Source organism: Notothenia rossii (genome assembly GCF_949606895.1).
Source record: "Notothenia rossii genome assembly, chromosome: 7".
Classification (NCBI taxonomy): Eukaryota; Metazoa; Chordata; class Actinopteri; order Perciformes; family Nototheniidae; genus Notothenia; species Notothenia rossii.
This window is the reverse complement of record NC_136905.1, coordinates 19,822,028-19,849,315: the sequence shown is the minus strand read 5'-3', so window position 1 is coordinate 19,849,315 and position 27,288 is coordinate 19,822,028. Positions and strand designations below refer to the sequence as shown.

The following is a 27,288-nucleotide window of genomic DNA, read 5'->3' as shown; positions in this document are numbered from 1 at the left end:
TTGTGCAACTCTATGATAGCATTTCCCTTATGCTATCATGGTAACCACTAGCTATTCTTGAGGGTTTTATATTCTCCAGGGGTTAAAAGTATGTAAAAGGACAGCAAATACGGTTAGTTTGACAAGCAGTAGCCTATACATGCGCAGTTATCGACTGAGTGAAGGGCCACAATAAAACGGAGCTGTGTGTCTTGAGGAGAGCTGTATTGCACATGCGCAGTAGGACGGTTTCCATAGCGCCGCTCCGACCTGCTGAGTGAGTTGATTCTTCAACTTCTGATTCAGGTCCCTCGGTGACACAAACCCGAGGACGTCGGGTTATTTAATCCTTTTTACGATTTTAATTGTTTCGGTTTATTTCCTGGCCTTTTATTTCATTATGTGAATTGTACCTTTTGAAGCACCTGCTCGGCGGATACTCTAATTATGGGATATCAGACGGTGGAAATCTCCGTCAGCATCTGAATAGGAATATTTGTTTTTTTATCTCATTGTCGCTTTCTTTCAACGGCAAAAGTAAGTATTGTTTTCATGGATTAAAGCTTCACACATTACTATTTTCCTTAACGCTAGGGTATTTTCGGCGTTACTTTGTGGTCCCTATTGAGCCGTTGAAATTATTTGAATTGTAAATTAAACACAAAACGCTGGGTGAGCTAAAGAAGACGACCAACATAAGCCAGCAAAACGGAGGCAACAAAACCATTGGGCCTGAAGACAAGACTAACAAGTGGATGGGTTGACTTAAAACATTGTTGCTACTGTAGAGGTTTTTTAGGCTATTTGATGGAGTTGTATCATAGCATTGTGTCAGGCTACAAGCCAGAAGCAAATCATGTGATTCCAAGGCCATTTTAAGGAAATGCATGCAGTAGGCTACTTTGTGTCACTGTTTTACAATTGATCAGCTGTTTTTCTGTAGGCAATATGTGACAATATGCTCCTTGTTATATATATATACCCACTGATGCTGTCCATTTGTTAGAATGGATAAAGCACAATTATTGTACTGCCTCTGTCACACAATACACAGCAATGTCAGTTTATGAGGTAGACTATTGTAAAAGTAATGAAATGTAAAACAACAGCTTTGCAATGACTCAGACCAAGTTTACAGTCTGAGTTTTTGTTAATTTCAGTTTAGAAAGCTGTAGTTTTGTTGTTTTATATTATCATTTTGTCTCTGAATTATTTATTTTAATAAAATATTTTAAGGCTGTTGTATTAGTTGCCAGTCTATTAGCTACACTAGTCTGAGTGTTGTACCATAATGGCTGAACAGTCACGATCATCATGCTCAACTAATTTCTCCAGCAAATACACACGCACTCTGCTGGAGCTGGACTTGTAGTGTGTGTAATGTGTGGACGGAGGGTTTGAAGGTGCTTGGAGGAAGCTTTTTGTAATCTGACTGTTTATTCTCCAGATGAACTGCTTCAACAAAAAGCTGAGACGCACATCTCCCATACATGGCAGCAGTAAAAATGATCTCGTCCCCTCAAAACTTCCCAGGATGAACGGATGGTCTTGGCCCCCTCAGGCTTTCCAAGTAGTCGGCTGGCTGGTGTATAGCTACCTCGGGATCGTCAGCTTCGGCATCTATATCCCTCTTCTGCCTCCGCCATGGAACCATGTGGTCTATTCTGTATCCTCAACACACACACAGCCGATACTGTGTTGTTGTAGCTGACTGTTAAGTGTGTAGCAATGGGTCTTTCAGATTTGAATATGTATCAATCAATCAATCAATCAATCAATCAATCAATCAATCAATGTTTATTTATATAGCCCAATATCACAAATGTTACATTTGTCTCAGTGGACTTCACAGTTTGTACAGAATATCAGTATGACAATACGACACCCTCTGTTCTTAGACCCTCACATCGTACAAGGAAAAACTTCCAGAGAAAACCCACAGTTTAAAGGGGAACATGGGAGAAACCTCAGGGAGAGCAACAGAGGAGGGATCCCTCTCCCAGGACGGACAGACGTGCAATAGATGCCGTGTGTAAATTGAAAAGATAATACATTTGCAACATAGGTAGTCCAAATGTTTGGAAATGCATGTGTGTATAATAGGAAGATGAATCCACGAGGATATCCATCCAGGACTTATGATCCAGGACCACAGCCACGACTCAAGATCCAGGACTCGCGATCCATGACACAGGACCGCAGGATCATCCATGACTCCGGATCCCGGCGTATATAGACACCAAAAAGAAAGACATTTGGGGAAGCTGGGTTATTCGGAACATGAGAGTACACAGGTATAGACAGAGAGAAGGAAGAAGTACGATGTCCCCCGACAAACTAAGCCTATATCAGCAAAACTAGGGGCTGAATCTAATCAGCCCTTACTTTAAGCTTTATCAAATGTAGTCTCTGCTACAGTTTTGTTTGGGCCGCTGGACAAGACAAAGATGTTGTTGTGTGTGTATGGGCCTTAGTCACACCAGATTTCACTGTCTATAGTTCTGTAGTCTCTATAAAGCCCAAGAGACATCATTGGTGTTTTTGTCACATGTTGGATGCAGCGTGATGTCAACACTGGTTCATTTTACTCAGTCATAAGAACAGTCGATTTCTTCAGAACTGACTTCTCACACAAAAGGTTCACTTGTGTGCATCAGTTTGCAGTTTCTCTTACTGCCATCTACTGTTCTCTACTGCATTATCACATATTGCAGGATTTTTCTAAAATGTTTGCTATTTTCCTTGACTCTTGTTGTGTACAGGTGATTGGCATATCTTTTGTTTTGCACTTTTTCACCCATATTGCAGCTGCCACTATAGACCCAGCAGATGCCAGTGTGAGGGCCAAACAGAGCTACTCAAATCCAATGCCCTTTTTTGACCGGATGAAGCAACCGCATGTCATCAAGGATCTACACTGTTATCTTTGTGATGTCAAGGTGTAAGTATTCTAATCAGTCCATTGATCGATTTAATCAAGTGAAACGAAAAACAATGGCCAACAGTTTTGACAATCCATCCACCAAATATGCTTCAAATCACATCTGCTTTTCTCTGCTTTTGTATTACACTGAATACCTTTGGTTTTCCTTTGATAAAACAAGACATTTAAAAAGATCGCCTTGAGAAACCGGGAATCGACACTTTTTACTTTTCTCTGTAATTTTATGAACCAAACAATTCATCCATCTAAAAAATCATTAGCAGATTAATCAATAATGAATATAATTAGTATCTTTAGAAATAAATGTTTGTGATTTTGCTTTTTTAAATTGACAGCTATATATTCTTGCAATCATTCAAAAGTTGTGTTTAATGATATTTACCATATTTCCGTAGTGGCCCCAACGTTAAACACTGTGGTGTTTGCAACAAGTGTGTGGAAGACTTTGATCACCATTGCCAATGGCTGAACACGTGTGTGGGGGGCAGAAACTACTGGTAAGACAACATGGAGGGACTTTCTGTTTCTGACTTCTTAGTCGATGTCTAAATGAAACGTGACATGCTGTATAAACTAACAACAGGTTTTGTGTGTTGCCTTCAGGTGCTTCTTTGTGGCACTGTGCTCGGCTACGCTTGGCGTGTTGATGCTCGTTGCTGTCATCTTTTTCATATGTATTCAGCATTACTTGAGTCCAGACAGCCTCCGGACTGCCCCACAGTTTCACAGTGAGTCACCATAATATTGAACTTTGTTTTTAGAAACGACTTTGATCATATTGTTGTTAAAATCTGTTTCTGTGTAATTGTTCTTTGCTCCTTCTTTCTGTAGATCTGCTGGGGAACAGTACCTGGCTGGTGTTTTTACCCTTTGCTCCCATAAAGACTAGTTCAGCTGGTCTGCTTATCTTAGCCTTTGTGACAGCCATGCTGAGCATCACCTGCCTGCTTCTGCTCGCTCATCTGCTGGGCTTTCACTGTTACCTCTGTGAGTCCCAATCTTCAAGACAGACATTTTAATTAGGTTCATTTCCCTTCATTCAGCCAATCATTCTCACTCTTCTTTGCCTTTCAGTTTTTAAAGGAATAAGCACATATGATTATATAAAGATGCAGCGTCAAAAAGAAGGCAGGAAATCTGAATCAGGAAATCCAAAAGATGTGAAAATCCATAACAAGACCCTACAGGTGAGACGCGTCCTGCCTCACACTGGGTGACATTTAGTTAATCTCTGGTGTGTACAAATATTTAGTTTTCCCTTTTTTTTTTTAAAGAGTCCAGATACCTCCATTGACTGTGAGCCAGCATTATCACAGAGTTCAGGGTAAAACACATTCCTTACAGATCTTGTTGTTCTCTTATTTAAACTAATTTGGAGGTGAGTTAATATCACTCTGGTTTTCCTGCAGTACCTGCAAATTGGAAAATAAAGGCTCACTCACAAGTCGATTTTCAGAGTCCATATGCACTGAGGTAAGGGTGTCTGCTTTGTATATTTATTTGACATGCATCAAATGGGTTATAAAAATAACAACTTTTCATAAAGTAAAAAGATGCTTTACAAAGACATAGAAAAATCTAAAGATAAAAGTATACTACATTGAAATCTGCTTGCTTTCTAGTTGGAAACCTTTAGGAAGTCGGCAGATAAAGAGAACCGTTTCCATTATGGCACAGAAAATCCCACAAAAAACACAGCAAGTAAGAGTTTGACAATTATATCTACACTTTTTTTTGCATCAGCCTAATTTAAGATGCCAGAGATGCAAAAATATTACATGATTGGACTACAGTGTAAATAAAGTATGTATACATATCAATTGCAGACAGTTTTAAGGACTTTTGTCAGCAGCATATGGATTACAAAGGAATATTAGTCCATACAGTTTGTAAAATATTCTTGTCTCCTCTTGATTCCTGTGTCTAATAGTGGAATTGAGCAACGGTAAAAGCAGGATGCCCGACAATGAAGAGACTCAGAGCGGCGTTGTGACGTCTGCTCACAGAGTTCCAGGAGTGCAGGACCCTCTGGGCAGCGCCGTTATGACTCCAGATGACACTTAGCAGTACCTGATGTCCGTATGGCGGTGCATCGGGATAAGCTGCTCTGAGGATTTATTATTCTATCAAGAAACATTTGCGACGCAATCACACGGAGCATTGTGATATGGACTTCATGGAATGCTTTTGTCCTCCAGTGGATATTTTGTATGCAGTCTGAACTGTGAACCCGTCATTGTGTTTCTTTTCCTTTTTTTATCTGCACTTTTTTTATGACAACCTTTTCAATTATTTAAAGCATGGTTTTATCTCACTGACTTTGAAAAGAGAGCCAAAGTCCGGCCCCACTTCCAGGTCGGCCCCTATTCCACTACACTGAGTCAGATAAACGGACAGATTTTGGCATGTTTCTCAAACAGTTTACTGTTCATATTCCAAGCCAAATGGGATCAAGAAATGTACTGGCAGTAACTTTCAGCCTCTTATCATTGTATCTGATGTCCAAAGAGAAAGCCTTTTATGGCAAAATGAATAGTCTCACTAGAAGTAGTGGAGCTCACTGTGAATTGTATTTATTATTGAATGATTTCTCAAAGCTATTGGTGTTTAGAGACTGTTTTTGCTAGATTTGATAGTAAAGATAATAAATTAAATTAAACTGTTAATGTTTTGAAAGTCCCAGCTTCTACACGTTTTTACAGTTTCTAACACTGTATTCTGAGCTAAATACTGTACAGTACAAATCTGAATGGATTTGTCAGCAACATACAGTAGAACCACTGATTCATCAGCAAAAGTGGGTAAAACAAAGCATTGAAGATGGTCCTTTGATTGAGATCCAAATAGAGCCCTGTACGTTGATGTAAAAAATTATTTTCAGCGAGATGGAAAATACCTCACCAGAGAGATCGCTGCTCAAGGCTACAATTTAGGGAAGAATTTCCACCTTAAATTAATTTTTTCGCGAGTAAAATAAAGTGTATCGCCAACTGATAATCAAATGGATGTGTCTAGAGAGGAACAGCAACATTTTTTAACCTGGAAGAAGTCAGAACTGAGCTTTTTCTGCTGAAATTCAATGATGAGGAAGGATATGTGTTTGTATTCTATTATCTAACATCTCTGCTTGAACTCTTTGTTGAAATACAGCTGTAGGCTGTTACATATTTTACCACTAGATGGCTATCAACAGCACTAATGTAAAAAGAGGAACATTAAATGATATTGTTTTAGTGAAGTATATTGGTATGAGTTAACCAATTAAAAGGACCATTATTCTATGTTTTCATTCCACAACTAAAACAAGTTGTGTAAATAGAAATTATTTGAGGGGGATTTTTTTTAAAGTGCATCTTTTAACCACACTGTGGCGCAGCTGAAGCAGCCTAAGATAGACTATACAGTATTATGTCATGCAATGATTTCACTCAGTCCAAGCTGTTTTCATCATGATCTGAGCCCTTCCTTTTGCTTATGGACATGCACGTTTGCCCCTGTGGTTACATTGGAGATCTTGACAACAATATAATTAAAACCATGAGTAAGACTAGAGGTTACATAAAGTCTGTATAACCATCTACTTGTTATGTAACACATTAGTTCACTGGACATCAGATGAGCAAGGTTCCGATGTATTGGCAGGATAAGCATCCATTTTCCAGCAGAACATTTCTCATGATTTAAAGTGTAGTCCCTCGAGTCATCATATGTGTATGTATGTATATGTATCATATGTGCACCAAGAGTTCAACCAGGACATTAAGACATAATTTCCCTGGACAAGAGCCAGGAACAGGGTGACCTCATATTTAAAACAAAACGTTTTATTGCTACTGTATGTGACCATGGACTCTCATGTCCTCATACTATAGTTCATGATCACAGAAAGGGTTAATCCTGGTTGGTTATTAATGAAGCTGCAACGACCCTCCACATAAAACACTCTCGGTCATTTGTTTACATGTTCCATCACCGCCTCTTGAACCACATAAATATGCTCCAAAATGCTTGTTTATCAGGGCTCCACTGACCGTTGTGGCACCATCACAGCTCCAGCATCGAGGCGAGAGGAAAACAGCCCGTCGCAGAGCGTGGCAGCCAATCAGCGGGCTGGTTTCTCTTCAGCATCTCGGAGGGGAGCGCACCGTTGGGCAGACCGGAGATCAGCGGCGGTAAGGAAACACACTTCAGCAATCCGCGACGCGCAATTATGCTTTTGTGAATTTGACGGAGGATTACATCAACACCAGGTGATAAAACACGGATTTGGCACTTCTTAAAGTTGCCTGTTTTGGCTCATTGCGGTCATGCATGTTTGCACACTATAAAGAATTCGATAACTGCATGCCAGCCCAAACAAATATATCTGACAAGGTGTTTGTTGTTTTGTTGTCATGTCTCTGCACGTTTGCTTCCTGTAGAGGTTTCTGAGCTTGCAACATAAGGGACATTTAAAGCTGTAAAGACGTTTAGGCATAATGCTACGCCTCGAGTTTCAGATTGAGAATTTAAAGATTTTAAACAAATATTTAGCTATTGCCATGTTTGGTATTGACATACATGCATTATGGCTGGCAATAACACATTGATCACGTGGACTCTGTGGGGATCTGACATTATGTAACATGTTTCGCTCATACACCCTCGTTTCAACAGGAGCTGCAGCAATGTCGGCTAACATAAACACGAGCTCACTGTTTATCTTTAAAACGCGGGATCAATGACAGCCACAGTGAAGGCTTCTGCATTAAGAACCGTTATTGGTTAAAGGCAATGATTGACAATGCGTCTAGCCTGTGGCTACAACTTGCATGCCAATCTGCATGGGTTACATGTAGATAGTTACATAATTATGCATGGGAATGTAGGCCTTCATTAGCCTGCTGATTCCATGCAAATGAATGTCATAGAGGAGTGAATATGATCGTAAAGGCCATGCAAAGACCCCTACGAAATAAATAGGTTCATTCCTTCTCAGTTATTTTGTTATGTATCTGCGTGCTCCCCATAGGTTGAATTAAGTATGCATGAGAAGAAGACACAGTCACTGACTTTGTCCCAGATTTCTCTGTTCTAGGTTTCATTGCATTGGTTTAAGAGCCTTTGGGTTCTGCTTCTGTCACAAACAATTGACATCAGAGAGTAATTTACCCTATTTTGTTTGTGATGACTCAATCTCAGGTCAGGTTAGAAAATAAAGGGGGTTGCTTTCGGGCGAAATGAAGTGTTGTAGTCCGGCAGCATTTTCTTTACGACACAAAACCGTGGGGCGATCTTTTGTTCATGTTGACCTTACATTGGGGAGTAGCTGCCATGGTGTTTTTCACTGCGTTATCTTTTAGCATTTGTGGCTGCTATAAAATAAATTGCAACAGAAACACAGATGGCACTAACATTGCATTGCAAAGATTTAAAAATGAGTTGAATTAAGAAATTATACAACCCAGTCTGGCTTCTCAAAATCTTAAACTAGACTCAGAGATAATTTGCTGCCTCTTGCTCTCTCTCCATGTGAGCCATGTCCTGGACACTTATCCTGTCTCAGGCATAATGTATTCCTCACAAATGTGGGGTTGCATAAGGACCCCCGGCTGTCTTTACACTGCCTTATAACTCTATTTGGCCTGCTGTTGCTGCCAACAATAACCACTGTAGCTTGTTGCTAACATCTTGTTTTTCTTCTGCTCAATGCTTGCCAAGATGTTTGACTCACAGAGCAGTTAAAGGGGTTTAGGGAGGCGAGGACTGACAAAGACAGCGTGGTGGTGACCTCAGAGTCAAGCTGCAGCAAGCTGATGTCATGCCTTCTCTCTTTGTGTCTTTGGGCAGGGTGGGAGTGAGGTTGGAGGACTGGCCAAACTGGGAAATGGTTAAGAGGTTATAAAATTAACACAAAAAGTAAGAAAATGTGTGTTTGGTAGATTATTTATTTGTTGTTGTCAAAATGCTTCTTGGCAATACATCTTATACCCTTGGAGCCTGTTTATTTACCTTTCAAATGGTGTCACATTTGTGAGGAACATGCATTTGTGGGATGAGCAGCAGAACTGAGTATGTGTGTTACGCCCATAAAAAAATGACAAACCATTTGAAAGATAAATAAACAGGCTTTCCAACGGTATAAGATTTATTGCCAAGAAGGATTGTTACAATAAATAAATAATCTACCAAACATAGACTTCCTTACTTTTTGTGTTAAGTGTATTTATTGGTGTCTGATGGGGCAATCTTGAAACAAGGTTGAGACAATGTTGAAGCACAGGGATTCATCAACAAATTCAAAGAAAAGACCAACACCAACAATGTGTTTGTCCCTTTTCAGTTCTCACTAATTCTGTCTGAATCATAAAAACACATTACTGAAGTGATCTTTTTCTAAATATATGATGTAATGTTACAAAAAGTGATTATATCCTACAGCATCTTCTTAATAAACATTATTCAAACATGACCAAGTGATTGATTGAGAAAATAGTCAGCAGTCCTAATAAACTACACTGTGGCATTGGGTGGATTGGAACCTAAATGGTCATAGTAATTTCCCACATGCATCGGTCAATGTTTCCTTGAGACCTATGTGAGGTCATCAAACACTGCCTACAAGCATAGAATGAAGTCATCAAATCTCGTTTGTCTAACCATCAGTTCAGATCATAATAATCCATTGTCACCAGCTTGAACCATCAAATGATTGCCATCTCTGCTTAACATATGATTTACAAGTATATTGATGATTTAAATAGTTAGCAATTACTTTCTGTTGATCGGCTTATCAATTGATTGACTCATTGTTGCAGTTCATTGGCTCAATGATTGAGTTTCAGGGCAATAATCATGGTTTACGACTGTCTAGTCACCAGAATAGGTAGCAAAAAGCTGGAAGACATGGTGTACTTTAGATGGAGCTCAGTTTTAAGCACACTGGGGGGGGTCCAGTGTAGTAATGATGGTCTCTGCTTTATTTTTTGATTGTCTGACACAGTCACATTCCTGAGCAGCTGCCTGGAAAGGACAGTGATCCAGATAAAAAAGCAGATGGGATATCTGAAAGCCCACTTACTACGATGGCCTGACGAGGGAATACTCCTCAGTTACACACTCTGCCCTCACACACTCGTATATATTCACATCATTCTGGGAACAGTGTCATCGTGTCGTAGGTGAAAAACCATCTGTCGGGCTAGCAGTTAAAACTCAAAATATAATTTATTGGTGTTTAAGTCTGCATGTTGTCTACCAGCTGATCTCCCCCCTGGAGAATGAATAGAATGTTCTAGCCATGGCTGCGTATTGTTGCTATGAATAGATGCGGTTCGAAATGGGTCAATTTATGGTTAAAGCACTCATCTGTGCAGTGTATTGCCAGAAGGCGAGTGTATGTAAGCATGCTGTCATCCAGTCACAGATTTGTCTCTGGAGATCTGCTCTTAACCAAATGGCTTCTCATTTGTATCTGGCAAAGTGGAGCACAGGAAGAAAAAATGTTTACAACAATGTTTTTTAATTTCTCATTCATTTTTGTATCAGTATAAGAATTTTGCCAAATTACCAAATTTGTGAAGTAGACCTTCACTGCACCAAATTATTCTCCAAACTGTCTATATACTTTATCATAATAGCATTACAAAAGCTCTGTCAGAGCACTGACAGAGACACATTTCATCTGCGTTTGAGGAGTACTTGAGGCCACTGAACTGTGTTAATGACCTCCCTAATGTATTGAACATGATGTGGTTTGAGGAGGCTCGTTGTACTGAGGACTTAGACACTTGGAACTACTGACTATAATTTGGAGGAGGAGAGTGAAAAGATTCCTTTGTTTCACATCGATTTTGCTGCTCTCATTGAAGCACAAAGGAAAACACACAGCAAGTGGCTACTCTATTTGAAGGATGTGCATCCCACATAAAAGTAAATGTAATATGATGAAACCTCAGTGTGGGCATCACATCTAAACACAAAGGAGATTTTACTCTGCTTGAGGTTTCCATGTTTGCAGATTATAATTGGAATACAATGTTTTAGTACAGTATAATTCTGTTGAATATCAATTAGAAACCCTCCATAAACATATAATCATACTTGAACTACTTTTTTAAAAACAGAAAATACAATGATCTAAAGTGAATGTGATGTAATTAGCGCCAAGTAGATTAATTCAAATCAATATTTGTTTATTTTATCCACAAAGGCAATTGGATTTGTGTGACCCAAGTGAAGCAGACATGAAGTCATTTCCACAAACAGAACTTAACATGCAGGAATCTGTTCAAGAAGATGTTCGGCTGATGGTGAAACTGTTTTAAAAAAGGATACATTATTTTATGAGTCCATTTAGACAAAAAAATGATTGCAGATTATAAGGATCAAAATAGTTTAGGTTGTTTATCATGCAGATATTCTCTGGTTAGCCTCTCAAAGTGTATACTTTGCTGCTTGTATGTTTTTATTACCTTCAATGAAATACCTTTTGGTATTGGACGTTGACATTTTATTGACTAAATTAGTAAATGATTAATACAAACGAAATCAACGATTACTTAGTATATACAGTAATTGTAGTTTCCGCCTTTGACATGATTTTGTTAGTTCCTTTAAATAACAAACAAAGCAATGGTGTCTCACATTGAGCCTGTATGGCACAGTTATAAAAGGTTACACTTTTTTATTTATTACTTTAAATATGTTTTAATTTATTTTCTAAGTGTAGTTAAAAGTATAATCATATGATTAAGTGGAACTTACTGATTTTATGTTTTCTTTATTAACAACTGATCAACTTGTAGTGGTAAGTACAAATGGTTTGTTGTATGTAAACTTATAAAAATGATAAAATCTTCAACAACCACTATCTGGATTGTCTTGGCCTGAGTCCTCGATGACATATGACTACAAAACCCTGCCATCAATAGGGGTGCTCTGCGATGTCCCCATGCGTGTGTGTGTATAGAAACAGGCCTGGGTCAGACAGAGGAGCCACTTTAGACAATGGGGTCCCAGTGTCTATTGCTCTGAATGCCATTATTCATAGACATTAATAATCTCTCCTTTTTTCTCCTAAGAATCGACATCTTGATTATAATGGCTTTATGCAGTGTCAAGCTTGGAACTTTTGTACCAAGTTAAGTGTTGACTGTACTTAGCAACGTCACATTTGTAATTGTTGGTCACAGAATCGTGGACACACACCCCTTCGCTGTACATACTTGGGGTGAGTGAAAGCTCTTTATTGGAGACTTGAGGGACTGGCTTGAAACTTTGCTAGCTGGAGCAGACGGTTTGCTCCACGGGACACTATCTAGCTACGGCTTGCATCTTGTATGAGCTGTAGCGAGTAAAACCACAGTTTTGTTTATATTTTGTTTGTGTGTACTTTGCTACACACAAGCATTAAGGATGCTGGGCTAAGTATGGGAACTGCTGAAAGGTGAGAAGAGCACCTTCACTTGCTACAAGTTTAGGACTACATTTTCTTGATGGAAATAGCAGAGGGACTTTTTTCTGTTTTGGATGACAGTAATTTGACTTTAATGAATAAGGACTTTTGTAAGCCCTTCAGATGCTTCTGCTCTGTCAGGGTGAAGATGTGCTGAGAGAGAAATCCCTGATGTCAGACTGAATGAAATCATCTTAATCAAGAGAGGGAAGCGAAGTTGTTAGCGTGCAAATATAATCCTTTTAAGATGTGTCCCAGCAAACAATTACTTACACAAAGATGTTATCTTGAAGTAATTTGTTAATAATGATGAGGAGGAGGAGGACATTTTATCTTGTTCCTCTTGAGGCTGTAGTTATTATTAGAAGGTTTCCCTCAATGTAGTTGCGTTTGTGACTGGATTGGACATTCTTTCATACATAATCGTGTATTTATTGAACCAGGATTAAAGAGTGTCTAGGACAAGAGTGGGATATTGTACTTTGTGTTGTGTCGTGTCAAGTGCTTTAATGTATTTTTTTCTTGAAATCCCTTCCACTCACGTACAGTATGTACAGACACATCCTCTCACCGTATTCACCTCCATTTTCATCTTTTCCACAGCACAAAGAGAAAACAAATGTCAGCTATTCCAAGCACTGCACAGAAGGAACCAAATTCCCACACAAGCATGGCAGACCAGAAGTAAGTGTGCAGAAGTCACGTTATGAGTCTTCACTTCACATTTTGTGTGTTGGTTACAAATATCCATCTGCTCTCTTGGTTCTTGATTTGTCCGCCCTTCTGAATTCCACAAGGATGTATTTATATCCTTCTCCTCTTTGCCAGAACACGCAAGACATCTGTGCATTCACAGAAACGCACCTCTTAAGATTCTAATCTTGCCTTGTTACACAGAAGTACCTAACAAAGAGGGGACAGCAAGTTGTGTCTTGACCTTAAGGAATGACACTTTCTGTGGAAGGGTTTGCCCGTTCCAAATCTTGCAGAAGAGGCTTGGATCAGATGTAACTCTGCCAAAAACTCCTCCTCCTCTTCCTCCTCTTCTTCTTTTTCTAGTGTAAAAGATATCTGTTCCTTTTTATGAAATGCTTAGCTTTTTATGTAACTAGGGAATTATAAAAAGCTGTTGCTTGATGTTCAGCCAATAGAACCTCTTGTAATCTGTATTCTGTCATTGGAAAGTGTTGCTGCATTTTCCATGACATCACCTCAACTGAAAACTGCCATGTTCACCTCTTACAAATGATGTTGTATTTCCCCCCCTCAGAGACAACATAGATGACTTTAAAGTTCAGACAGCCAAGCACCCTAACTTGGGCTCGGCCCCTTTACGGCCACACAGTGAACAGTCTAAAGACCGGATGTCCAAAAGGCTTTCTACTGACTCTAATGGGACCAGTGACGGAGGGGTGGGCTCGTCCACACCGGTGGAGGTGACCGCTTTAGAGGAGTCGTTTCGCCGCTTTGCCATCCACGGTGATACTCGCGCTACAGGCAAGGACTTGCACGGCAAGAACTGGTCCAAGCTCTGCAAGGACTGTGGCGTGATCGACGGCAAAAACATCACCCTCACTGATGTGGACATCGTCTTCAGCAAAGTCAAGTAAGAAAGGCAAACTGTCAATTTGAGCTACAGTTCACTTTATAAAGGGACCTTTAATTGATCTGGCAACACCTGAGCCTGCAGGCAAGCCACGACATGATTCTTATTCTTAATAAGAGATGACTTCATGCTTACACACTCAGATTAGCATGCCCAAAGGTCACTAAAGTGATGCAAGCATGGTTGCATTGTGGTTGTTAAGAACATAAGAAGTCTTTGGACTGCACTGTAGGAATGCTTTTATTCTATTGTCTTTGTTTTGAGATACATTCTTCTGTGGCATCGTCTTTGGCAAGCAGGCTTCGACCTTATTAATAACACCTAATTAAAGTGTCAACTGTTTTATTAGTGTATGCACCAACAAACATTAGGCCAACAATGTCTGTCAAATTAGCAAATGCAAGAGACTCCAACCGCACATATTTTGTAGTGACTGATTTCCGTTTTTGTTGGCCGTTTTGCCTTCTTTTCTTATATTATCTCGGCTTGGCTGTCCATTAGAAGCAGCCAGAGCAATAAACCTCAGGCCTGGTTTATTCATCCTTTACTGCCAGATTTAATTGGAGTAGAGTCTAATAATATGCTTTAACCTTAATATTATTTAACCAAAAAGGAAAAATGTTGTTTGTTATAAATGTAGTGTTGTGAATGTCATATTATTGCCCACATACCATAGGACACAGAATAAAGCTGATGTAAGAAAGAACATGGCTGTTACAATTCAGGTTTTTGTTTCCCGCAATGTTCATTCATACATAAAGCAGCTTTTATTTTTTTTTCCTGGTTCAATGTTATGAATAAAGATTATTCTGCTAGGCAGCACCAGAATAAAACATTATGGCTTGAAGACACACTCTGCAGGAATGAAAATCTCACATTGAACTTTCCATAATCTGCTGGTGTGTAACAATTATCCAATCTTAGTCACTTTATATAATGAGGTGATCCAAAATGGTTTAAATGTGATTTTTTTAGAAAGTGTTTATCCCTGTTTTTATAACACAAGAATTGTAGTCCTAAAAATGTATTTCCATCAAACAAGGACTTACTGACTTCAACAGTTATGAATATAGAGTATGTGTGAAATTGCTATATTTCAGGGATTTCGGATTTGGTGTGTATCACATCGAAAGAAATACAGAAATAATTATAAAATAAGTATTGTACTTTAAAATCAATTGGCACACCACCAGTTAGTTACAAAAAAAACAGCCTAAATATTGTAAGCTTGTATCATAAATAGTCAAAAGCGCAGAAAACCGTCTGTCTCAAAGAGGAAGCCAGATTGTCACAACCCTATGTTCAAAGATTTTCTAAATAAGATTTGGCTGCAGAATAGAAAATGCAAACTAAACCATAAAAACAGGTTCTTGAAGTCTGCATGTTTTCATGATTTGTAGCAACTAATAATGGACATTCTCTGTTGAAAGATAATAATCAAACTCAATTATTTCAGCCATCCCTTTCTCCAGTAAGCTTGAGAAGTGTTTATAAAGCATAAAAAGTATACTGGTTTTTCACATGGTGAGTCAGACACCAGTCAACACCTTTACTGTTGGCATGGCAATGGTTGTCAATGTTTACTATCGTTAACATTTCTTGGCAAGAATATCAAGTAAACTTAAAGATGACAGCATGATTTAAGCTTGTTTACATCCCACTCCTTTGGAGAGCAATATTTAGAAATATGCTTAAAAATATGGTCCAAGCACTTTAGGGGGAAAAAACATGTTTCCTGTCATACATGCTATCTGTGGTGAATCTGTGTAATGTTGTTTACACATTACAGCACACTATGTTAACACATAGTCATTGGTTCTACTGAGGGTCACAGATAGCTTGCTTTCTGAACCACAGCCGTGTCGCGGAGGATATTACGGTATACTTTCCGAGAAAGCGTGTGGTGAGCCAGAGGTACAGACTGGGGGAAGGGCTCGTGTTCATGTCTTTTCTGACTCCAAGCATGACTGGAGGGCTGCCATGCCACAGATGCAGATCTCCACTTTGCCTGTAATCAGTGTCAAAGCTCTTTGCTTGCACACGAAAAATTAAACATCCTAATTAGCACTGGCTGATCACAGTACGGCCGAATGAATCTGTATCTGTTGTGGGTGTGGAAGTCTGCTGCTCCACATTGAGTCTCTGCTGTGTTGTTACTCTGCTTTGAGCCAGAACACCACAGCTTTAACTATGGATGAGAAAATAATCTGGTCTTGACTCATTAACTGCACACATGGTGTTATGGTGGCTTCTTTTTCTAGGCTTTCGTTGTATTTCCTCATCACTGAACATGATCGTAGGCGGTGCAGGAGCGTATTAGCTGCGTGACACAGATTCAGCCAACTACTGTGTCAGATCCATATGGATCATGTACTGCAGATGGTTGAACTATGTAAATAAACAGCGGGTCAGATACCACAGTAACCAGAAATAAAATAAAGCTCCACTCGCCCTATAACCTTTGTCGTTCCTTACCTTATCACAGCCGCCTCAGATTGTGATTTACTGTTTATTTACACAGTTTAATAATGTATGTGCTTGGGGGAATGTAATAGCTCAGTGTGGGGAGATGTGCAGAGGACACACAGTTATCTTGCTCGGACAGAAGCGGCAGCTGGAAGTCCAGTTCCCCTCTGACAATAGACAGCATGGAACAGGCGCAGAATGGGGCTCTCAAATGTTCAACACTGATGGATCGCTCAAACAAAACCGCTCACTAGATGAGTCAAATTAATAATAAACCCAAACATCCCTGTTTACTGTAGCTTGTTGCTATGACAGCAGGTTGCCCAGCAGTTTTATGGACTGTTGTTTAGGTGATTTATTACCACGGCAATGGCTGTTTGTCTTTGTGTTACTATGCACTTTTTACATGGAAGTAAAACGGGCAAAGGGCCAGTTAAACAACGGGAGCACTCCCCGAAGGAGAGTGATTTATGATGATGATCTGTGGTACAGTACTGTCAGTAGTTACAACACTTTATTTTATTAATGAATACAGGGATTCAGCAGGTTGAAATGTCCAGAGCTGGAATGAAAAACATCAGGGTGCTGGATCCTGACTGCAGCTGAAGTGTAAAACTGGACAATATGATCCATGATATGAAGAGACAGTCACATATACAGCTGACAGGTGTGTGTGTGTGTGTAAATGTGTGCGGTTGCTCAGACAACAGTTGAGTACAGGGTGACAACAACAAACCAGTGAAAGTTTTCCCACTGTTTATCTCAGCAGGATACCATCTCCATTCTGTCTTACATCTGCCATGTTGAAGTGATCACACATGGCTCTGTGTACACTACTGTCTACTTTTAAGCTTTCAAACTTTACTGAGAGGCTGGAGAAAAGCTGATAAAAATATGACTTTTCTGTCCCTAAAGACTGTAGTTTTTACACGTGTTATCCCATACTTAAGCTCCTTTTTCGCCCTTATTACAGGAAGAAATCCTGTCGCACCATCACATACGACGAGTTCAGGGCTGCACTTGCTGAGCTGGCAAGAAAGAAATACAAAGAAAAGACTGGAGAGGAGGCCGATGCCGAGGTCTTCAAGCTGATTGAGGGAAAGACGCCAGTCATTGCAGGAGTCACGGTAAGACTTAAAGGTCCCCTATTATGCAAAAAAATAATTATGTACATTATAAATAAATATGTTTCTCCGGTGTGTCAGGAGACTCACAATGTGTCCGAAAATACGACCCTTTCTCTTTTGGTTTTGACTAATAACTCTAAAAGCGGGGGTACAACAGAGCTGAACCAGATTTGCTGCGGTCATGACGACATTACTAAAATGTGGGCTCGCTTTACACCCACGGCTCTATCAGAAACGTTGCTGTATCAGTAACAATGCGCAACGTGTTTTGGAAGTAATATGGTCTGTTTTTACATTAGCAAGCATTGCTAACACTCAGAGCTAACGCTGTACTGGAGAGAGTATGTGTAAAAAAAGCCAGATATAAGAAGGTACTCACCTTGTGGTAAGCCTGCAAGAGAAAAAGCATTTGAGCTCCATACTGTTTCAGGAATAATCCTTGATGTGGTTTGGAACATAATATGTCTTTTAATCACGGCAGCATTTAGCTGAGAATCTGGGTGGAAACCTTTCACTTCACAGAGCTCATGCATGCTCCAAAGGGGCGTGGCCAGCAGCAGCTCAGCCACATTTAAAGGTGGGGTAGGTAAGTTTCGGAAACCGGCTCGAGTGCACTAAAATTTGAAAGTACACAGCCAAAAATAATCCGCCCCTTCCTTCAGACTTCCTTACAGAGCACCTCCTACGCGAGAGCAGGCTGCAGTAACGTTACATATCAGGCAAAGCTTAACACATCTAGCTTAGCAATACTACACAGCCAAAGCAACTCCGATATTGACTCTGGTTTGACTTCTCCTAGTTTCCACTTTCTTTTTGTTCTTAATTTGCTCCGTTAAATTGTTTCTTTTGCGACCAGTAGACGATGTTGAACCTAACTCTGCCATGGTGAAAGTGGCCGCCTGTTGCTGGCGAGTCATTGAAGTACTGCTGCAAAGCACGCCCAATGAGGGCACGAGATACATTTGTGTGTGCATGAGATGGAAGGCTGACAGATAGGGCGGCAATCCAATCGGATTGGTTGTAGTTTTTACAGTATTACGGGTTCCACAGATGACATTTTTTTATGGATTTTTTGTCAAAGCACTTAAGATATTCATTGCTATCGGGATGTTAAGAGCATTCCATGGAATATAACAAAAAGTGTATCTCGAGCCGGTTTCTGAAACTTACCTACCCCACCTTTAAAACTACACACCCCGAATCAGCAATTTACTAACAGGGTTGAAATAGAGGGGTATGAGGCATGGCTAGAACGCATGATCTGTTTGGTATTTTGAGCAAAACACTTCATAGACATGTTTTTATATATCTGAGACCTAAAAATGTTATAATAGGAGACCTTTAAATGGGTCAATATTAAACTTTTTAAACCAGGAGTCTTGGGATAACCTTAAATGTTTTCTTGACTTCTTCACAGAGGGCCGTGGCTTCCCCGACAGTGAGCCGTCTGACGGACCCAACCAAGTTCACAGGGTCACACAAGGAGCGTTTTGACGACACTGGCCGCGGGAAGGGTAAGGCTGGACGAGTGGACGTGGTTGACACTTCTGGATACGTCTCGGGGTATAAACATCGAGGAACGTACGAAAAGAAATTGAATAAACTCGCTTAGGGCAAACCCATGTGAGGGCGGGTAAGGAAATAAACATTTGGACAACTACTAGGATAATTTTCTATTAAAAGAGTACTCAAGGAAAGCACAAAAGAATAGGATTTCATATCATATAGGATTTCCCCAGCCATCTATTTTGTGTGTGCGTGTGTCTGTGTGCGTGTAGAAGAGTCGTTTTTGAGTTCCTCTCTTTGAGAAGTGTGAGAACTGGAAAACTGTTTACATCTATTTTTACAATGTCATCACCAGCTGGTACATTCCTGTCTGATCGCAAGTTACTGCCAAACACTGAAGAGAACAAACGAGAAAAACTTACGCTATGAATATTAAAGATTTGTTTCATGATAGGGCCTTATAATATTTATTGAGCACAGTGAACAACAAGCCAAGAAAAACAAAAGAAAAGTGGGACAACAGTTGAACCAATTAACAACATTGCACTTTTTAAATGGAGATTTTTCTATTCCCCTATTTAGCTGAAGAAATGCATTTTGTATTTGTTGGGCATCGTTTCAATGGGAATTGGCACACTTTTGACAAAGATATTATCAATGTTGAATTCTTTTGAAAACTTAAATTGTTCCATCTATGTGTTATTTGTCAGTCTGCCATCCCCACTTGTCAACTGTTATTAAGTCTTAAAAATAACCTGCTGTTCATTTTTTTTATTTTAGAAGCTCACACTGTTATATGTATTATTTGCCTTCAGCTCAAACCAAGAAAATATCTTAAGAATTTTGAAAACTAGTTTTTTTGCTTAGATAAAAAGTAGTTAATTGTTAGACTGAACATTTTGGACTTTTGCCATATCCTCGTACTTTTTGGAATATGTTAAACATATAAACTACTTCCATGTAAACCTTTTTAAATATGCCTGATTATAACACTTCAATAAAGAAATCAAAAGTAATCTAAGATAATATATTTCCTCTTTCGCCAACATGCATTTTGAATTCAGTTTAAGAAGCTCTTACCACATTACATGAGCTCGGTTGTACAAGATTGTATTTTTAACATTTTACTTCCTCATTAGATTTCTATACATTAGTTCTAATATATTTGTGGTAAGATTGCATATTCTAAAAGTTTTAGGCACATGGCTTAATTTATGACACAACTACATATGTTGTTGTTTTCTGTATTGCTGTACTTTGTGCATGTTTATGTATATTGCATTTGATTCAGAAGCATATAGATGAGCAGAAGTTTGTAATATCTTATTGCTGTGAGGACAGACTACTGGACAGACTTCAATATTTTACTGCTAAAAAATACTAAGTGATGTGAAATTGTGTGATTATGATAAAATATTGTATTGCTTTGAAATCAATATGTATCAACTTGTACATACAAAGTCAGCTACACTCCAACGTTAATATATGTGTCTGTTGGTAAAGATTAGGAGTACCCATTATGTGGGTACTGTCATCCAAGGCACAAAATCAACTGAAAAGAAAAGCAGCTGTTGTATCCTTATGTGATATATGAGATGAAAGGGAAAATAGTAAACAGGTGACATACTTTTGTAGAATATTTGTCCAACATAGTGACAGTGTTTTGGTCACACACTACCTGTAGCCTCAGCTAATGAAGAATCATGCATTAAAACTAGCAGCTACTACCGTGTTAGTTGTGTCTGCTGCAGTAGCTTGACCTGTTTTCTGTGCTTTATGCCAAATACTGTGCACCTTTAATGTCTTTTGTATTTTGCAAATAACTTTTAATGCTCTGGTGCATGCAGTGTGTTCTTGTTCTTTAGACCTCTTAATGTGTGTTCATGATTTGTAGTGCATTACTTAAAATAAAAACCAACCCCAGAACTTCTGCTGAGCATGTTTCAGGGTGTCAGTCAAAACACTGTTTTATATTTGTATGGCTTTTTTTCAGGAGTATGTGAAACTCCCTGTTTCAGTGTTACTAACCTGTAATATTAACTTATAAAAACAAGCTACATTCAGTTTATGTGGTAGCATCCCCATGCTAACCTGGTTTGCCAGGTCTCGCATTAGTGCTTGTGAGAGGAAAGTGCATCTGTGTGTGTGTGTGTAGCTCTCCAGCCCGAAGGCAGAGATATAAATAAAGTCACAGTGCAGCTGGAATCTAGATGCATTCATTCCACTGCAGCGTACAAAGCAGAAGACACAAGTGACCTACAAAAAAGAGAAAGGGGAAAAGCAGAGAGACACAATCTTGCTACTGATCCAGGGAATACATTATGACCTTCTCACTAACATTTTCCCCCTTAAAACCATTTAACATAACAGCCCTGTCACAGACTTATACACAAACTTCCTTGGATGAATTGCCTTTGCCCATTACTGTTTACATCAAGCAAACACAGCCTGTACAGATTTCTGTTTAAATAATAAACACATTTTTTTTTCTTCAAAAGGGCTTGGAACTTAATACACACATATTAAAAAGGACATGAAGTAAAAAAAGCTTTAAAAAATAGTCTGTAGCTGCAGGGGCTTGTGCAGTGAATGCAATGCTAATATGATGCTCAGCAAAGTCTTGCTTTGAAATGTCTATCCCACTGTGCATTCCTCTTTAAAGTTCTCCACTTCCCTTCAGCTCAGCTAGCAAACACTCGTTGGTAGCCACCAGAGATCTGCAGTACAGAAACAAATCATAAACTAACCACGTAGAGCTGGTGGAAAAGTGAGAACATCATTCATTGTGAAAACCTAAAAACAAGTATTAACACCAAGATGTCTTCATCTTCTTACCGGTGGCTTTCATGCAACATATTTGACAAATCCTTGACTTTCTCTGACTCATGCACTTTCTCCTTCAACCCCTCGATTTCTTTCCTCAGCTCCTCCACTTCAGTCTGGGCCTCTGAGGATTTTTAATGACAAAGTGTGAGTTTTTCTAAAGAAAGCAGCCTAATTAGCACTCCTTCATTTCTCCAATTGGCGTACACACACCCACCTTTAATCTGAGAGATTGGTGAACTTTTCATCATGGACTTCAGATACTGTCGTTCCAACTTGATGAGCTGTTTCTGTAGGCCGACATTTTCCTCCAAGACAATCCTCAGCTGCTCGTTAAGTTTGGCCTGTGTTTGAGAAAATGAAATAATGACAGTAAGTTCATCAAAACTATCAAGGCCTCCTAAAGCTCAACATTGCCTTCTAGGGTTGAATCCACTCACAACTGCACCGCGAGCTTCCTCCAGCTGATCGGAGAGGTTACGGACTTCAGTTTTGTGCTCGTCCTCACGTGCAGCCGCTTGAAAGCTCAGAGCATCAGCCTCCCTTCTTAAGGTCTTGACCTCTGCCTCCCGACTGGAAATATCGTTTTCCATCATGGAGAGGATCTGGACTGCTTGAGCTAGAGCCAAAAATAGAATAATGAGAAGACATTCATTATCTTTATGCTCCTGTAGTCAGATAACACATTCCACAAAACAAAGTCCAAACTCACACAGGAAGTTGTTGTTATGATGCAGCGACCGCTCTCCAGTCCAGTGTTTGTCCACGAGGTTGAGGAGCATCTCCAGAGGTTTCCTATAACCACCCTGGGATGTGAGATAAGATATTTGTTTATAAGAGAAAATAAACAACTTTAAATATATTTTGTACAAGTAGGAAGAACAACAAAAAAACGCAAAAGAGTGGACTTAATTAATTTCCCACCCTTTTTTTCTTCTCCCCTTGTGGCTGCAGGCTGGATTCCCCTTCTGTCTTATTGAAGCTAGAGTAGGTCAGTCTTGGAGGATGTAAGATGGGGTTGGAGGGGTCAGACAAATTCAAACCAGGACCACGTGGACTGGGAGGCCGGATATTAACTAATGAGGAACTATGACAATGACTTGGATCTGAAAGAAATGTGAATACACATTTAACTACATGTCAAGAAAGTGGGTTGTGGATGTGTATTAATGTCTGACAAAGGATTGTATTCAGTACAGACAGTATTCTTACCAGGATTAGGGGTATAATGTCCCTTTGCTGCTTGCCTCGTGTGCTTGGCGAAGTCCTTTTGCTTTCCAGACACAGGTCTGTGTTTCTCTACATAGGGGCCAAAGGACACCTTCGGTCTTTCAGTCACTTTAAATGTGGAAGAGCTTCTTTTATGAGATGGTTCTTTCACGTTGGGCACTTTGGACTCTGTGTTATCTGGTCAAATTATAAATGACACAATAATACACCGAACTTAATTTACCCTCATGTTCATGATTCAAAGCAAGAGTAATATAATAATAAAAACAAGAATTGGCTTTTGTCTCCACCTAGTGGAAAAAACAGGGCAATGATGAGATAAGATAAGCTGGATCTTTATTGACCCCTGAAGGGAAATGCAGGTGTTATAGCAGCAGCAGAATACGAGATGAACACAGGTAGTACACCTGAGAATATACACAGAGATATTAAGAATAATTTACAATTATCTTTAAAAAGTATTTTATCCCGTGTTCATCCAGAACTGGTGACCAATTCTAATCAAAATACCAGATTATAATTACGATTTTTAAAAAAAGTAAATTTTGGATGAACAACTCCTGGTTTTATTATTAAATCGCAACAACAGAAAAAGTGGTGCAAAATATACTTCAAATGTTATCAACTGTTCAAATCTCCATGCTACTAAACAACCACAAACAGGCGCTTGAAAAGCTCTATATCACAAACTGACTCTTACCATAATTTGTAGGGGAATTCCTGAGGATGGATTTAGCCCACTCCTAAAAATAAAACAAAAACACATGCAGTATATATAACAATGTAAATATACTACTGATAATTGTTTGACCAGAAGTAAAAATCACCTGTTTTGGAGTAGAACTCCTCAGTTCTGTGAAATCATTGGATTCGTTTTTTGATTCTGAGACAGAAAACAGTTTGAAAAGAAGTTACAAAAATGCCACTTGGTTAGTTTTAAACTGAAAATGTGTTTGTTGACCCTGACCTCTTACCTTCTGCCTCCTTGTGAACCGAGTGGGACTGAGTGTCACTTTGCCCTTCATGATTCCTCGCAACAAAATTCAACACAATATCATCGGTGGCCGTCAGGAGAGAGAGCCTCCTGGTTAAGCGGTCAACCAAAGCCAGTCTCTGGTCACTGCTTCTGTGAAACACAAGCAAGACAGAATGATACAACTCGAGAGAATAACAGGTGAGATATTTGTTTGGATAACTGTAACTGTAAGTGAGTGTTTTTGCACCATCACTTTTATCTTTAAAAGCTCTACAGTGATATGTACGTGTTGCCTTTCTTCATAATCAAACATTTGAGTCACTACCTTTCTAACAAAATGTACATCAAAATACATTTTGAGTGTTTTCCATTTTCTCAAGATCATAGGTAGACCTATTCAGTCAAAATTGAAGTGAAACCCAAGCATTTGTCTGCCAGTTTACCTTTGCTCAGCAACCTGATTTAAAGAGGAGCTCTTCTGCTGAGGTAGAAGGTCAGAGGAGAACTGCATTATGGCAACTTTGCGCTCTGTGTCTCTGATTGGACAGCTGTCTAGAAAGCAAGAAAGGACACTCAGTTGCGTTGAAAACTGACCGGGGATAAGCCCAAACTGGGGAAGGTGGTTATATTTTACCTAGTTTGCGTAGGTTGGGCATGGCATGCACCAGGAAAGGGCGGTATTGTGGGTAACTTTTAGTCAGAGGGTTGAGTCTGAGGTCCAGCTCTCTCAAAGCTGGCAGCTCGTACACCACGTTCACCTCTTCAAGGGAAGGAATGCGGTTATAGTACAGGATCAGCCTCTCAAGCCCTTTCAAATGTTGAACCCCCTGGGGAGGAAACAATACCATTTTGAAAAGAGGTTAAAAGTTATGAGCAGATATACAAATATATATATAAAAAGATTTTAAAAATGTCCCAAATTGAGATTAATAAAGTACATCTTATATCAGATCAGCATTTTCAAGTATACATTTTGAGCATAGAATAATCTACAAAGACATCTAAAATTAGAAACATTCATAACAAATAAATGTAAGAGCAACATTAACAAAACTGGTATCACAAATATACAAATGTCTGCAAGGACACATGTCAGGGAATACTTTGGATATTAAGGAAAAATGGGAGAAGGAGATGAATGTTATTATTGATGACGACTCGTGGGAAGATGGGTGTGAAAGGGGACATCAAATAACAAATAGCCCTTCATGGAAAGAATTTAATTGGAAAATAAAAATGAGATATTTTAGGACTCCTCTTATTGTTTCAAAATATAACGGAGCGTTAACAAATTTTGCGTTGGAGGGACTGTAAACAGATTGGAGATCACACTCACATTTTTTGGGACTGCCCGAAGCTGAAGTCATTCTGGGAAGGGATTCGTACAGAAATATTGGCCATCTTGAATATTAATTTACCACTAGACGCACGATATTACATTTTAGGAGTAATCCCAGAAGGGGCTATGGATAAGACAAAGGGTTATTTACTGCATATCCTTCTCTTGGTTGCAAGAAAGATGATAACGATATCTTGGCTTAAACCACTGCCACCCACCCTACGTCAGTGGCGAGACAGGCTACTGATGGTGTTCTCAATGGAAAAAATAACAGCAAGACTCCAGATGAAGTTGGATGTGTTTGTAAATAGATGGACTCCTTTAATTGATCATTTTGGGCTACAATTGTGAAAAGGTGCTGAAACGATATAAGGTTGGACCTTAACAAAACTAAGTCTAGTTTATTTTAATTTATTTGTGTGTTGCCGATTCAATATTCTCTCATTCCTCTTTGTTTGGATGTGATTTTTAATATACCATGATGTATAATTAAATTATCTGTGTTTGCCGAACTGTAAGTAATTGTTTGTTTGTTTTTCTATCTCAACAATGTAAAATTGATCTGCATATGGTTGAATAAACATTTTGTTCAAAAAAAAAAAAAAAGTGGTGATAGAAGCATAAGGTTGAGGCACTTGTTTTGAAAAGTGTTTTTGTTTTATTGTAAATCTTTGTAAATCATATTGCATATGTGTTGTGATTTTAATGTGGCAGCCAGGACCTGACATCTCAAAGCAATTTAATGGTTAAAAAACACAATGCATTTATAACCATGTTTAACAAAGTAAGAAACAAAGGATACAAATTACTGGACACTACACTTTGTCAGTTTTCCTTATAGGGGAATTTAATTCAACCCCCACAAACACATTAACAGCTTAAAGAGTTGATCCAGAGTTTAAACTTTTAAATATAGTCAATGGTTTAAACCCACCTCAATGCAGACGATAGCGTTACAGGAGAGGTCCAGAGACTTCAGACGGACAAAGTTATTCAGAGCATTTCCCAGATGTCTGATCTTCTCCTCATACGTCCCCGGGAGGCTGAGTGAGCGGACATCACCTGTTTAAAAGAACAAAATGTACTATGAGACTGCAGTGAATTATTAGCTTGTGGTGCATGTGGTTTGCAGCAGATTGCAGTCATTGCTAGTGGCTGTGTTAGCTAGCGTTAGCTTAGCCGTCAATGCTAAGGTTTGGAAAAGTAACTACGGTTGCTAAAATAGTTTTAAAACAACACAAGCTCAACACCATGGCTTGACCTGTAATAGTCGCTTGTATGTATTCCCATAAAGCGCTTGTATTAGAATTAGATCAACTTACCAAGACAGGGATGTTTTAATTGTAATCTCTCCCGTATCCATTGCTCTGTTATGGTTGTCAAACTCTCCGCCGCCATACTTTTCGAACTCATGCTGCCCTCAAGTACTGTCGGAAGAAACCGAGAGCATTATTCAGTTTGACCTTTACATTGATGTGCACCATCTGTTTTACTGATTAAATGCAAAAACAGTATATCATAATAGTTTGCTACTCATACTAACATTAGCTATTATTTTTCTACCGTTAAAATAATATTTTTTTCTGCCATACTGATAGATCTGATCGAATACATTATATTCGATACATATACAATTCATAAATTCATAAATATGTATGCCTACGCAACTAATACATATAGCTTTAAAATAGAAAGCCAAACACAATTCACAATTATTGTTGCACCTGCACCTATATTGCTGGAACGGTACAATCAGAGTTTACAAGGAGCATTAAAGGCGTCTCTTGGAGCATGCGTACTATCCACATGGTCCACATCCGGAGTTGTCACGTGTCATAACAAACGTGTTCCTGTCT

General features: G+C 39.1%; 3 protein-coding genes across 9 annotated transcripts; 2 read left to right on the top strand and 1 right to left on the bottom strand.

Annotated features, from left to right (window-relative positions):
* The first annotated feature begins 195 nt into the window (after positions 1–195).
* Positions 196–5,602, top strand: zdhhc11 (zDHHC palmitoyltransferase 11). 2 transcript variants are annotated; one of them, XM_079641035.1, is made up of 12 exons: positions 196–256; positions 402–516; positions 1,427–1,645; positions 2,742–2,920; positions 3,319–3,420; positions 3,527–3,651; positions 3,755–3,910; positions 3,998–4,110; positions 4,198–4,247; positions 4,333–4,396; positions 4,546–4,624; positions 4,854–5,602. In XM_079641035.1, exons 3-12 carry the CDS (start codon positions 1,427–1,429, stop codon positions 4,985–4,987), a joined length of 1,221 nt encoding a protein of 406 aa, XP_079497161.1. In that variant the 5' UTR covers positions 196–256; positions 402–516; the 3' UTR covers positions 4,988–5,602. The 2 variants fall into 2 exon arrangements, with proteins under 2 accessions (XP_079497161.1, XP_079497160.1); XM_079641034.1 differs by having other exon boundaries at positions 207–516.
* A 1,362-nt stretch (positions 5,603–6,964) lies between these two features.
* tppp (tubulin polymerization promoting protein) lies at positions 6,965–20,994 on the top strand. Of its 4 annotated transcripts, none has more exons than XM_079641041.1 (5): positions 6,965–7,095; positions 12,963–13,043; positions 13,630–13,965; positions 17,405–17,558; positions 18,976–20,994. In XM_079641041.1, the coding sequence occupies exons 2-5, from the start codon at positions 12,979–12,981 to the stop codon at positions 19,168–19,170; spliced, it is 750 nt and encodes a 249-aa protein (XP_079497167.1). In that variant the 5' UTR covers positions 6,965–7,095; positions 12,963–12,978; the 3' UTR covers positions 19,171–20,994. The 4 variants fall into 4 exon arrangements, with proteins under 4 accessions (XP_079497167.1, XP_079497165.1, XP_079497166.1 ...); XM_079641039.1 differs by having other exon boundaries at positions 7,032–7,173; XM_079641040.1 differs by lacking the exon at positions 6,965–7,095 and adding an exon at positions 9,042–12,134.
* Positions 19,497–27,274, bottom strand: cep72 (centrosomal protein 72). Of its 3 annotated transcripts, none has more exons than XM_079641031.1 (15): positions 27,163–27,274; positions 26,755–26,859; positions 26,367–26,494; positions 24,728–24,920; positions 24,537–24,645; positions 24,092–24,243; positions 23,945–24,000; positions 23,818–23,860; positions 23,100–23,294; positions 22,812–22,993; positions 22,600–22,693; positions 22,328–22,506; positions 22,105–22,231; positions 21,900–22,011; positions 19,497–21,781 (listed from the first exon to the last, which is right to left on the bottom strand). In XM_079641031.1, the coding sequence occupies exons 2-15, from the start codon at positions 26,843–26,845 to the stop codon at positions 21,721–21,723; spliced, it is 1,722 nt and encodes a 573-aa protein (XP_079497157.1). In that variant the 5' UTR covers positions 26,846–26,859; positions 27,163–27,274; the 3' UTR covers positions 19,497–21,720. The 3 variants fall into 3 exon arrangements, with proteins under 3 accessions (XP_079497157.1, XP_079497158.1, XP_079497159.1); XM_079641032.1 differs by having other exon boundaries at positions 23,100–23,225; XM_079641033.1 differs by having other exon boundaries at positions 23,100–23,186.
* Positions 27,275–27,288: the final 14 nt, after the last annotated feature.